This window comes from Nematolebias whitei, chromosome 1 (assembly GCF_014905685.2).
Source record: "Nematolebias whitei isolate Nwh7 chromosome 1, NemWhi1, whole genome shotgun sequence".
NCBI classification, from domain to species: domain Eukaryota; kingdom Metazoa; phylum Chordata; class Actinopteri; order Cyprinodontiformes; family Rivulidae; genus Nematolebias; species Nematolebias whitei.
Genome location: NC_056498.1, coordinates 54,727,198 through 54,740,992, shown reverse-complemented (window position 1 = coordinate 54,740,992; position 13,795 = coordinate 54,727,198). Strand labels below are relative to the sequence as shown.

Below are 13,795 nucleotides of genomic sequence, written 5' to 3'. Positions count from 1 at the left end.
TTTTTGTGTTTGCATGTGTTTTTGTGTTTGCATGTGTTTTTGTGTTTGCATGTGTTTTTTGTGTTTGCATGTGTTTTTTGTGTTTGCATTCCACTTTGGAGTAAGCTGTTTGGGGGAAGAATCAGTTTTGTGTTGTGTGTTTCCTTGACTGATGAAGCCTTCCGGATGGAAGGTGAAACGTTTCAGCAAAAAAAGAAACTGTCCAGATGACCTGCATTGAAAATTGTTGGATTGTATACCTGGATTATTGAGCAAGGACCTTTTTGTTTGCATTTGTTCTTTTGTGCTTGCATGTGTTGTTTTTGTGTGTGTTTGCATTTGAATTTTTTGTGTTTGCGTGTTTTTGAGTCTGCATCATACATGTGTTTGATATTTGTTTGCACCTGTTGGCCACCTTAAAAATTGCTTTTAAAAAAGCATCCAAAGTTCAAGAAACACAATTAGAAAACCTGCAGAAAGTCTACAAAAGCCTTCAAGACCAAGTCAAAAAGACTTCAAGAAGGTTTGGCTTCTCAGAAGAACATAAATAAAAAAATGTGAGAGCTCATTCAACTTCCTCTGAAAGCAGCGACCACAAACTTTGCTGTTTGACATTTCTTTCGTGCGAATTTTAAATTTGAAACGGCTTAAAATAGAACTGGAGGTGGGCAACAAATGTCGGTATCAACTCTAACGACTTATTAGGAAAAGGAAGTTTCTGTATGTTGGAGGACGTTTTTAGTTTTTTCTTTTCTGTTTGTTTTATTAGCTTTTCAAAAAAAAAAAAACTTTGTTTAAATACACTTTCCTTTATGCAAAAAATACTGTCCATGAACTGGCACAGTTAAACAGAGCAATATTAAGTATATATTTAAAATATATAATATTAAGCACTTTGGTAACATCTGCTGTTTTAAATTTGACTTGACTTATTAATTCAATTTCCCTTCATTTAAAGTTATTATTAGTTTGGTTCTGAATTTACTAACAGGGTAGAATCTGAGACACATTTCAATAAAGCTTTCAGTTAGATAGTCACCTTAAGATTTATTATTAAATGCTGTTTTATTGATTTGTTTTAAGCTGTTTTTATTGTGTCTTCCCAATGGGATATGCCCAGAAAACCTCCAAAGGGAGGTGTCCAGGAGGCATCAGCCTCAACCGACTCCTTTCGATGAGGAGCAGCAGCTCTACTCCGAGCTCCCCGATCGACGGAGCACCTGACCCGGTGGGGGTCTTCCATCGGTTCCTGCTTGAGAACCATAAACCTACACTCAGATGTAAAGTACATTTAAAATCCCCTCGCAAAAGAAAGTTGAAACAGTTGAAACAAAAAAACATTTTGAATCTGAAAAAAGTCATAAAGACACCAAATATCAATAATATTCAAGAGTGTGGGGAGTAAATGTCTGCAGTGTAAAAGCATTTTTAAAAAATTATTTATCACACAAACTAGCTCTAAAGAACACAATATTCTTGTTTAACAATTTCTGGAGTTTGCATCACAAACACAATGTGCTCACATTTTCCTTTTCAGAAAATCGCTCATTTCCTTTTTTTATTTTATTTTTTCAAGTTAAACCTTATATCAACATTTTTAAGTTAAACCAATTATCGATGAACAAAACACTTTCTTGTTTAAGAGAGATAGTACTTTTTAATATATTTTTTACTAAAATAAATTGCCTGTTTTGGCAAATTCAATAACAAACTGAAATGACTCAAAGACACGTTCGGTAGCTTTAGTCTAGTTATGAGCAATAAACAGCTGTTGTTGCTGCATCGGCTCAGAAATCATGACTGCAGTCCTGCATGTCATCAGATTTTCTGATGGTTGCAAATTCTGTTGAACAGCTGTGAACTCATTGTTTTAAAGTTGTGAAATATTTAGCTCTCCCTCACAATTTAGGCAATTTATCTGTTTTATACACACATGAAACGGTTGTGCGATTTATATCATTTCATTGCAGTTATAATGATAAGCTTTGTTTCGTCTCATAACTGCAATATTAGTTATCCTTTCTTACATGGAGCCATGTTAAAATTGTTTCATTCGATCATTTATTTTACAAAAAATTAAATAAATAAAACTCCAAACCTGCAGGAGTTGTGGAGGACGAAAGAACAATCATGCCTGGAAAAAAATATAGCAATTTAAGAGTGCATTAAAAGGTTTTTTTTTTAAATACATTTTGTTAAATAAAAGATCAAATACCTGGCATGGCTCAAAAGACAAATTGTTTCACCTTGTTGGCAGTAAAAGACTATTTTGAATATATCAAACTTAAAAAAAAAAACAGAAACAATATGTATTTCTGTGACAGGCTGTCGTCAAAGTGTCTAAAGATTCAGTTTCAACATAAAACATCACTCCTGTTCATTCCTCAGGTTTAGAAACTTTTGTGCCTCAAGGATTTTGTAGCTCAGAATTAAATGTCAAGTTAAACAGAACTTATTCCTCTGACAATGGATTAAACACACACGAACACTCAAAAAATATAATATATAATAAAGACTAAATGAAAACCTGTGATGCATTTAGACCATTTCATTTTTAAAGCTTACAAGACACTGCAACAAACTGGATGAAAATGTTAAAGAAATTAAAGTATTCATTGAAGGAATGCATATCACCCACTGCCTTTCACTCCAAAGTTATAAACAATATTGCGTGATTTCTTAGCACTCAGAGCATATGTTGGGGATGACTTGCAAACACTACCAGAGCAAAGTTTTGCTCAACATCTGCAAAAAAATATATATATATAAAAAAATTATAGAATTTTAGACATTTGTGTGTTGGCTAAGGTTGATCTATTGTTGCAAAAAAGTTTATCAGTTGTAGATGCACAACTTAAAATGACTATGAAGATTGTTCCATGACTTTTGCACATGCAGTATTTGAATTGCCATCAGCCATCATTGTGCTGCACTTTACTTAGACCTGTCTAAAGCTTTTGACACTGTGGATCATGACATCTTGTGTCATAAGCTCTCAGAAATTGGTTTCTCAGCTCACACCATTGGTTGGTTCTTTATCTATCTCTCAGATCAGTGACAATGTGTTTAACATGAAGGTACTTCTTCCAGTTATTTAACGGTTAACAACGGTGTACCTCAAGGCTCAATCTTAGGTCTCACCCTCTTCACAATCTACATATAAATGTAGGTCAGAGCATCCCTGATGCATCCTTACATTTCTATGCTGATGACACAGTTGTTTATTGTTGAGCTAAAACAGTTGTTGAGATTTTCCAGATTTTGTAATCCGCTTTCGACATCATCCAGTCAGATTTGTTCCGTCTCAAACTTGTCCTGAACGCCGACAAAACCAAAGGGATGTTGTTTTCAAACAGGAAGTCGGTCCCAGCAGTTCTTCCTTCGATTTTATCCTCAAAATGGTGTCCCTATTGAGTTTGTTGATTCCTTCAAATATTTGGGTATCTCGGTCGATTGGCGTCTCTCTTTTAAGCTCCACGTGGAAAACTTGTTAAGGAAACTGAAAGTTAAATAGGGTTTCTTTATCAGAAGTAGATCCTGTATAACTCTTCTAGGGAACGCCTTGTAACTGTGACTTAAATTTCCTTCCCTCCATTGACTACGGTGACATTATTTACCTGAACGCCCCTACAAGCACCCTGCAGATGCTGGATGCTGCCTATCATGGTGCGCTAAGATTCATAATTGGTAGTAACTACAGTACCCACCATTGCGCCCTGTATTCACTGGTTAACTGGTCATCATTAACTTCACGCAGACTCTCTCACTGGTACATTTTCATCTTTAAATCACTTCTTGGTCTGCTGCCTTCATACATCTCCTCCACATGTCACTGCGCAAGTGCAACTACAGCGTGCGCTGTTAGGACATTATTACCTGCAGTGTCCCCTCAGTGCGGACTGAACTAGGCAAAAGGGCCTTCTCCTACTCCGCTCCTGTTTCCTGGAATATCTTGCAAAAAGCTCTCGACCTTGACCTCTCTAAGTGGCTTCAAACATCTGCTAATTTCCTGGCAAAAACCAATGCAGACATGTTCCTGTTTTTAGCTTTCTACATCGCTTTACAATTGAGTGGTTTTTGTTTTGTTTTTTAATACCATTTCCTTTTGTTTGTTCTTCTCAATTTGTCAATTCAATTCAGTTTATTTATATAGCGCCAAATCACAACAAAGTTGTCTCAGGGCACTTTACAGGAACATTCACATAGATAAGCCAATTAGTAAAGTTCTCTATCTAAGGACGTATGCTTTTTATGATTGTCTACTGTTGTCTTTGTTGTCTACTGTTGTCATCACGCTTTGTTAAAATCAGGTTTCTCTTGTAAATGAGTCCCCGTGACTTAATGAGACTAACCTGTATAAATAAAGGTTGAATGAATGAAAAAGACTGACCTGTTCTTCTCCGACGGTCCAATCATCTGAGATTTGCGTTTTGCGCCATCTAGTGTCCAAATAGGTGAAGTGCCTTGATATTTTATTTTTTAAATGCCAGGGATTTTTCTAACTTTTACGATAATAATTAACCACAAGGGGAAACAAACTTCACTATTTTGGCAATAAAATACTAAAAGGCTTTATTTGCTTGTTTGTGTGCAAGCAAATAAAGAATAATACTTTAAATGAGTAAATAAATAAAAAAAAATCAGGAGGGAGAACAGCGCCCGTTGCCAAAGTTGTTGCTGCGCATGCTCAGTTCCCTCCCACCCCAGTGTACTTTCAGTTTGCGCTGACGGTGAGCTATCGTTAGCTTTTCTCTCCAAGCTAGAGCAGAAAACATCAAATATAAGCCATGGTTACTGAGTAGTGGTATTCTTTAGACGGTTCAGTGTTCGTACTCGAACACTAACTGAGAGAACAAGCGACAATGATCTGACGAACAGTCCGCTGTCATTTGTTGACTCTTCAGGACAGGCAGGTGAGCTGACTTCAGATATATTACTTTTGTTAAGTTTTATATAGTCCAGATTTCTATCAGGTTGTTTTTTTTTTAACCCAAGTGACAGTAATGTGAGTCTAAAACAGAGGAAAACAGGCATAAATTAAAGTAGTTTGGGATGAAATAGAGCAGTTAAAGCACTTGTGTGTGTGGATTGTTGAACATTTTTAGCAACAATGGCAAAAAGAAGCTGTTGCACAAAGCAAATTAAACTAAAAAGTTTAAATATATGGTCAAACTCATGTGAAACATCATTCTTGAATGCATGAATATTAGGGGTGCATCGATAAATCAGAGACGATAAATCGTCTGGCCGATTTATCGACCCCGATTTCCTTAATTTTGGGAAATCGGACGATAATTGCATAAGAAACCGATTTTGCCGATTTTTGTAGTTTTAACCACAATTCTCTGAACTTCACTTATAGTTCAGAGCACTATACCATCATGGCCAGTTAAAAGAAGCTTGTATTGTTTCTAGGATATTGTTCAAGGGTATGTTTTATGTGTCGCTTATAAAACAAAATCGGTATAGGCCAAAATCGAAATCAGCAGGTCAGACTTTTTAGAAATCGGTGATCAGCCAGAAAACTGCAATCGGTGCACCCCTATACGTTTATGATAGAAAATGTTTTATTTTCCAGCTGAGGCCCTTGCACATGATGGATCGAGCTGTACCTAAACAGAGCCAACTGTGTGGCTCTTGGGAAATGAAGGAAAAGCTTGGGATGGGAGGCTTCGGCCAGGTCTACCTGTACCAGCACCTTGTAAGTATTGTCATTTTACTCTGTACCTCCTAGATGACCGTGAACTCGGGGCTCAGATGTGTCGTTTTCATTTGCGGAGCAGGAGTCCAGTGAGAAGATTGCTGTGAAACTGTGCCGCCTGGAGCTGAGCAGCAAGAACAGAGACTGGTGGAGCAGAGAGATCCAGATCATGAGAAAGTGAGGGTTAGATTTTGATACTGAATAAAGCCTATGCATAATTTTCAGTACACGTTGAGCATTTTAATCTTTTTTTTTTTTTTTTACAGGCTGAACCATGTGAATATTGTTAAAGCCAGAGAAGTTCCAGACGAGTTAAACTCAATTGCTTTAAATGACCTGCCGCTGCTGGCCATGGAGTACTGCTCCAAAGGAGACCTACGCAAGGTACCGAATTAGTATTAGATAAACTAAATAACTCTAAATAACACTTCATGCTTTTTGTTTAGGTGCTGAATAAACCTGAAAATTGTTGTGGGCTAAAAGAAAGTGAAGTCCTCTTGCTGCTCAGTGATATGGGTAATGTTTTCACCTGCTTTTACTTTAATAGATAGAAACTGTATTAAATTACACACTGATGTGTGGATCTTCTTCAATATGTGCAGGTTCTGGTGTTCAGTATCTTCATGACAATAAAATCATTCACAGAGACCTAAAACCAGAGAATATAGTCCTGCAAGAAATTGATGGAAAGGTGTATAAATTCACGTAGTTTGTGTAATTTGCAATATCATACTTGTTTATTGTTTTTTTCTGGATTTTACTGTCAGTTATTAGTAATGCTAATGGGTTTTTTTTTCCAAGATTGTCCATAAAGTCATAGACCTGGGCTATGCCAAAGATCTGGATCAAGGCAGTCTTTGTACATCCTTCGTTGGAACTCTTCAGTATTTGGTAACCAAGTGTTGCATCAGCGATGCAGTTCTCTTTATGCAGTTTTTATTTCCTGTAAGTTCTGAGGCACGCTTTCTTGTTGCAAATCTTTCTGGCAGGCTCCAGAGCTGTTCGAGAGTAAACCGTACACTGTAAGTGTGGACTACTGGAGCTTTGGGACGGTTATTTTTGAATGCATTTGTGGCTTTCGGCCATTTCTCCATAACATGCAGCCAGTACACTGGTGAGTCAACGATTCATCCGTTTACAGACTGACCTACACGTTAAAACTCATTCAGGTTACCGGTAGGTTAAGTTCAAGTTGTGTTTATTTGTCATATGCAAGGTTAACACAAGGTTAACAGTACGATGAAATGCTTAGGATGAGGAGAACCGATTTGACTCGATAAAAAAAAATTTAAAGAACAAACAACCAAGAAATACTAAAGCATACAATAAGGGTACAGAAATAAAGTACCATAAAGTGTAAAAGTAATTATAATATTTACAAGGTCCTAAAGAGATAACCTATAAATAATTGATCATCCTCATGTGTTTTTTTTAAAGATTTTAGCTCAGTTTTAGTCGATTCAGCAATAAAATCAATAGAAAACACACGCAAAGTGATGTAAACAACAACAAAATCCTGACACAGGCATTTATTGTCAGCCTTGTTTATTTTTGGGCGAGAGTTCGATGAGCTGTTTTCTCCTTAACCATATTTCTCTTTTTGTAGGACAAGCAAAGTCAAGAACAAAGGACCTAAAGACATCATGGCAGTAGAGGACATGAATGGAGAAGTTCGATTCTCAACACGTCTGCCATATCCCAACAATCTCAGCAGGTAACATTAGGATGCCTTGTAATAAATAAACGTCCTGCCACTGAGTGGTTTTGGGAGCTAATGAGGGTTTCTCTTCTAAGAAACTAGTGCGTCACCTGTTTGTGTGCGGTTGTGCATGTTCAGAGTGCTGCTGGAACCGGTCGAGTCCATTCTTCAGATGGTGTTGCTGTGGGATCCTGCAGTCCGTGGTGGAGGGCTCGATCCTGAAACAAACAAGCCATACTTCTACACCACTCTGCAGAATATTCTCAGCATGAAGGTTAATCACTCGAACCTTATTTTTGTCACTGAACACAAGACGCCAGACTGCAAAGCAAACTTCCCATTCTGCACCTGCTTTTTATTTTCTAGGTTATGCATGTTTTGGACATGACGTCAGCCCAGCTGCACTCAATGGTTTTGGGTGGTGAGGAAAGTTTGCTCTCCCTGCAGCTTCGTCTGGAGATACACACCCAGGCACACATCCCCCCACTGAGCCAGGAGCTGCTGCTGGAGACAGGAATGTCTCTCGACCCGAGGTGGCCGCCAGCTCATTGTCTTCCGGAAGGTTTGGTATGTGGAAAAACAGAAAATAAGCTAAATTAACTAATAGTCAGTGCCTTTCAAGATAAAAATCACAAGGCACTTCACATCAGAATCACATAAAAACAACAAAGATATTAAGGTAATAACAAAGTCCATGCTCGATAATCCAGGTATACAATCCAACATTTTTCAGTCAGGTCATCTGGACAGTTTCTTTTTTGGTGCTGAAACGTTTCGCCTTCGATACGGAAGGCTTCATCAGTCAAAGAAACACAACACAAAACTGATTCTTCCCCCAACAGCTCACTCCAAAGTGGAACAAACCAGATTTGTTGGTGCTAAAATGGTTTCTTTGGTACGCCCCCTCCTCCATTGCCGGCCCTCTTCCTTGTTGACAGTCATGTCAAACTGGTTGAAAACAACAAATCCATGCTCAATAATCCAGGTAAACAATCCAACATTTTTCAGTCAGGTCATCTGGACAGTTTTTTCTTTTGTGCTGAAACCATCTTAGCACCAACAAAACTGGTTTGTTCCATTTTGGAGTAAGCTGTTGGGGCAATCAGTTTTGTTGTGTTTTTCCTTGACTGATGAAGCCTTCTGGATCGAAGGCGAAACGTTTCAGCACAAAAAAAGAAACTGTCCAGATGACCTGACTGAAAAATGTTCGATATTAAGGTAATATAAGAATTAAAATTATATAAAGGGCTACAGTATAAAAGATGATTAAAAAAGCTAATCAAACGTCGGCCTAATTCAGCTTTCCTTAAATAAAATGTATTTGAGAGGGCAAGAGCCCCTGAGTGTCCAGGCAACGACTCCAAAGGATCTGTCCCCTTCAGTTTTTAGTCTTGGTTTAGGATTAAACGTCCCTGATCAGTCGACCTCAGGGTTCTCATGGTGAGATCAAAGATCAGGAATGTATGAAGGTGTAACATTACACTGGGCTTTAAAAGTCCAGACCAGAACCTTGAACTGAAAGGAAGTTAATGCAAAGTGATCAGCAAAGGTGGAACGTTGGAGAACTTTCAGGCAGAAGCTGAGCAGCTGCATTTTGTCGAGCTGCAGACGATTCAAGGAAGTTTTCCTCAGACAAGTAAAACTGGAAGAGCAGTCGTCTACGTGGAACGTAACAAAAGAAAGCTTTCACGGCGGTTCATGCAGACGTTAGTTTGTAAATCTGTACACCTCTGGTAACTTCCCATTACACGGTTATTTACAAAGATTCCTATGGTTAGTTGCAAGTGTAAATTATGGCAGCTAGCTGTAGCATTTTTGGCGCAGCCTTCAGCGCTTCCTGCAGGAATGATTAAAATTGAGAATACCAGTGTAAAGTGAAACTGACAGAGGTATAAACGTTTATTTAAAAAAGTATTTGGTTGGATCTCTATGAAATGTTTTAAACGGGAGTTGGTTTAAGGAGAAAGCGTTCAACTTGGACAAGCCTTTAGCTTATCCTTAGCTTAGCCAAACTGAGGCGATCGCTTTGTCTACCATGGGGAACAGGTAATATTTGTTTATATTTCCATGAAACTATACTTCAAAAAGATCTGAACTAAACTTATAATTAAAAAAAATAGAATAAAAACAGATGCACCCAATAATTTTTTTTAAAGTTGTCATTATAAAATAAACCCTCAGTCTTCAATGTTCAAAGCTAGGGATGCATGATATTATCGGCATATTATTGGTATCGGCCGATATTAACGATAAAGTTAAATATCGGACATCGGCCATTCCATCAAAATAACTCACCGATATAAAAGACTTCTGTTTTAAGTTAATTTTTAATGTAAAAAACTGTCAAGTACATTGTAAAGAGGTTAAGTTAAGATTTGTGAACATTTATAAAGTTGCACTGTTCGAGTGTTGTCATTGTTAGAGAGTAAATGTCATGAATAAATTTCACATTAAACATAATCCAAATTGAAGTGTTAAATCATTTTCAGCCCCTTTTGGCATCTGCACTGTTAGCAGGCCAAATTGACAAACACCATGCAGAATAATGTAGTATTTTAAATCCACAGCAGAGTAGGTCTAGAAAACATTATTGGTATTGGTTATCAGCTAAATAAGTTTTAACATACTGGCATATCGGATATCAGCCAAAATTCAAATATCGTGCATCCCTATTCAAAGCATTCCTGTTACTTTTTAAATGGCGTGTTGTAAACAAATACTTTCACGTATTAAACTTATTCTACCTGGCATGTGCACAAATTAAGTAGATCTGGGTAAAGAATCGAGGCTGGATTTCTCTTGTGAGCAAAGCTTGCCTCTTCTCTTCCTTTAACATGCAACTAACAGCATTGCTACAAGTTCACGCATTGCAACTGCGCCGCAAACGAGAACTTTTTGACTTCAACCGGTGGGCACTCAGGAAATGAGGTGATTCACAGCTTTTGAATAAGATTGGGCAAAGCTGTCGTTTACAGTTCTCTGCATGAAAATAGACCAGGCGTATTTCCTTGTAACTTCAGCTGCTCTTATATTTGCGTGTTTTAACAGGAACAGTTTCTTTTTAAAATATTGGACATCCTGAGTTCGACTTTATTGTTGTTTCCGTTGATGAAAATGTTCGAATGACATTTCTATCATCTCGGGAAATTGTGCAGTCTGATCATTCTGATTATTTGATTTGATTGCAGCGTGGCTGGGACACCTTCATAGTGTTCCTGTTTGATAAGAGCCTTACCAAGTATTCTGGACCACTGACAGCCAGACCTCTGCCAGACAGTGTTAACTTTATAGGTGAGACTCGTAATTCTGAGCCATAAAATGATGTTTCTGTTTTTCTCCTGCTGTCTCTGGACTGTTTCTTTTGTCGTTAAAAGTTGTTAACAGTTAATAAACAGCACCTTTGATATCAGTGTTATTTTGATGGAATGTCCGATATTTAAATTTATCGCTAATATCAGCCGATACCGATAACATGCCGATAATATCGTGCATCCTTAACATAAACCTCATTTTTTTTATTAAAACCCTTTTTCTTCTAAGGGTCTAACTCAAAACTGATGAATATTCTTCAAGCATTTTATTGTATAAGATGTACTGATACATTAGGTTCTGGTTTGTGCCCTGTGTGTTACTTCCAGTCAGGGAAACGAGGACGCAGCTGCCTCTGTCTGCTCTCAGAAAGGTGTGGGGTGAAGCAGTCAGCTACGTGTGCGGACTGAAGGAGGACTACCTCCGCCTGTACCAGGGACAGAGAGCTGCCATGTGCGTACAGTGTAACTCATTTAATCAAAGCACACCAACAAATGTAAACGTCCTTAATCCTGTGTGTCTTTGCAGACTTAGCCTCCTGCGATACAACACCAACTTAACGCGGTTCAAGAACGTGCTGCTTTCAGAGTCGCAGCAGCTCCGAGCCAAACTGGCCATCTTTAAAACCAGCATCCAGCACGATCTTGAGCAGTACACCCAGCAGATGAACACTGGCATCTGTGAGTGCATTTTATCCTCTTTTCTGTGAAGCGTGCGTACATTTTAATCCAATGAACCCCAAGGAATCTTTCTGTTGTTGTGTGTTTATGTGAAGCTTCTGAAAAAATGCTGAAGACGTGGCAAGAAAATGAAAAGAAGGCTGATGACTTCACAGAGGTAGGACATTTGATAACTTCATAGCAATTCGTTTAAAACTTGACGTTTTGATATTTAAAGTTAAAAGGTTCTTTTGTTGTTGTTGTTGTAGGTTGCAGATGTGAGTCGTCTTGATGACGAGATAGTCGCTCTGCACTCCGAGATCGTGGAGCTGCAGAGGAGTCCGTTTGCCAGGAGACAAGGAGATGTGATGCAAAAGCTGTCAGTAACTGTTCAACTTTTTCTGATTTGCATTTTACAGACGCTCAAATGTGCATTCGATCTGTTTTTTGAGCTTCAGATGTTTAGTCAAATAATACATTTAAAGAAACTCATACCCATATGATTGGCAGTGTAACAAACTTTGAGAAATGTACGGTTTTTTGGGTTGTTTTTTTTTTGTGGACTGTGGACTATTCTATTCCAGCAAAACTTTGTAAAATAAGTTTGAACAACTATAATAATCACATACTGTTTATCTTTTTTCCCAGTGAAGATAAAGCTATTGAACTCTACAAGCAACTAAAGGCTAAATGCAAAAGTTAGTAAAAACATTTCTCAGATGAGTTTTTTTATATAATGTTGCTGTGGATACAGTTAAGTTGAAACGTTGCAGAAGTTGGAAAGTAAAAACTTATGTTGTCATATACTAAGCAGGATACCTAATAGTTGTAGTGTGTAATTTACTGAATGGCTGATCCACAAAGGACATTTTCTGCAGGTCCTGACCCTCCGCATGGCTACAGTGACAGCTCAGACATGGTGAGGACGATACTCCAGATGGTTCAGAACCAGGACAGAGTGTTAAAAGACCTCTACACTCATTTGAGGTAATTTACCCACAAGTTTACTGCAGACACTTACAGTCATGCAAAATTCTGTACTGTGTGTGTTATGTTATTCAGTCTGTTTTTTTTTTTTACCTGAAGTAAAATCCTGATATGTAAGCGACGCATCGTGGACCTGTTCCCTAAACTGGATGAGGCGCTTGTGAAAATAAAAACTGCAAGTGCTGAACTAATGCAGATGCAAATGAAGAGACAGAAGGAGTTCTGGTTCCTTCTGAAGATTGCTTGTGTAAGTATACAGGGTATAAGAGTACAGGAAACTTCATTAACCGTGAGACATCAGAAGCTTGACGCTCAGCAGTATTAAATGCGGTTGTCAGGTTTTTTTAGTACCTAACTGTGTGTTGGTTGTGTCCTAGGCCCAAATTTCTCCATGTTCATCTCTTGTGCAACAACCATCTGACAGGTAAAATCTCTTCAAGGTTCAGCTCACTGCCTCAAAATTTATTTTATTAGCTAAGATGTGTTGAGGATGAATTGGAAATCTGCTATGATAAGCCTGCTGCATGATGCTTCTTTTTCACAAACATAACACCCATAAGAGCATTGAAGTGGTTATTACTTGATTACAAGTGACATGCAGCTTGCTTAGTGTTCTGTCTTTTTCAGTGAAACAGTCAGTAACTTACTGGATGAAAATCAGCGTTATATGAGTCATCTCACTTCTCTTCTGCAAGATGCCACCCAGGAGATGGAGCACAGTGTTACGGTACAGTATGAACTTGTAAAGCGTTGCACTAATTGGTCTATAAGTAGCTTTAGCTTTAGCAAACACTAAAACACACACTGCACAACTTTTGAATCAACAAGCTACATGTGCAAGATGTTAGTACTGTAAAAATAAACCACCATATTGCGTCTTTGCTTTTTAAAAAAATTATTATTATTATCTTAAACCCATAACTTGCCCGTTTCTTAGATTTCTGTTTGAGTTTGGAGAAAAGTCTTGGTGTATTGATGGTGGATAATTTAGTAGTTCCACTTTTGTTTCTTCCTCTCCAGGATCAGGACTGGAGCTGGACTCAGGTTGGAGGAGTGAAAGTCAAGTCTAAGTAGCTTTATAAAGTCTAATTTAATAAGTGCCTGTTCTAAAGTTACTCATCTTTTTGTGTTTTCACATTATATTATTTATATTTATGTAATGCTGTAAGGAAACATTAAATGATACGTGATAAACTATTCTTGACTCAAGTTAAACGTATTTGCATAATCTTCAAAGTTTTTCTGGGGGTAACAATAATGTATTTATTTTTCTGATAATGTTTTACCTAAAACAGTGCTGCTGACAAATTATGCATGATGAGATGTAAATAAATTTTTACAAAAATGTGGAACATAGACGGGTCCCGGGCCGTCCGCCTGAACTTTTGCCTACTGACATTGATACTGACATTGTGATATTTTCCTCTTTGCAGTTTATTTTGGTGTAGAGTTTGTCTCTTG

The 13,795-nt window shown here is 37.8% G+C and overlaps 1 protein-coding gene across 1 annotated transcript; it reads left to right on the top strand.

The window, feature by feature from the left end:
- The first annotated feature begins 5,515 nt into the window (after positions 1-5,515).
- On the top strand, positions 5,516-13,438 carry LOC119418051 (inhibitor of nuclear factor kappa-B kinase subunit alpha). The gene is made up of 21 exons (XM_037685301.1): positions 5,516-5,680; positions 5,763-5,857; positions 5,947-6,064; positions 6,127-6,196; positions 6,283-6,371; positions 6,482-6,571; positions 6,670-6,794; positions 7,287-7,394; positions 7,518-7,653; positions 7,746-7,946; positions 10,568-10,670; positions 11,018-11,141; positions 11,217-11,368; positions 11,464-11,525; positions 11,617-11,726; positions 11,996-12,045; positions 12,226-12,334; positions 12,434-12,581; positions 12,712-12,758; positions 12,962-13,061; positions 13,355-13,438. Exons 1-21 carry the CDS (start codon positions 5,573-5,575, stop codon positions 13,406-13,408), a joined length of 2,199 nt encoding a protein of 732 aa, XP_037541229.1. The 5' UTR covers positions 5,516-5,572; the 3' UTR covers positions 13,409-13,438.
- Positions 13,439-13,795: the final 357 nt, after the last annotated feature.

Excerpts from the sequence above, each read along its gene's own strand:
- LOC119418051 (XM_037685301.1), top strand. The coding sequence starts at position 5,573 with ATGATGGATCGAGCTGTACCTAAACAGAGCCAACTGTGTGGCTCTTGG. Across the intron at positions 7,395-7,517 it reads TATCCCAACAATCTCAGCAG|AGTGCTGCTGGAACCGGTCG; the intron begins GTAACATTAGGA and ends GTGCATGTTCAG. Across the intron at positions 12,046-12,225 it reads ACTAAAGGCTAAATGCAAAA|GTCCTGACCCTCCGCATGGC; the intron begins GTTAGTAAAAAC and ends CATTTTCTGCAG.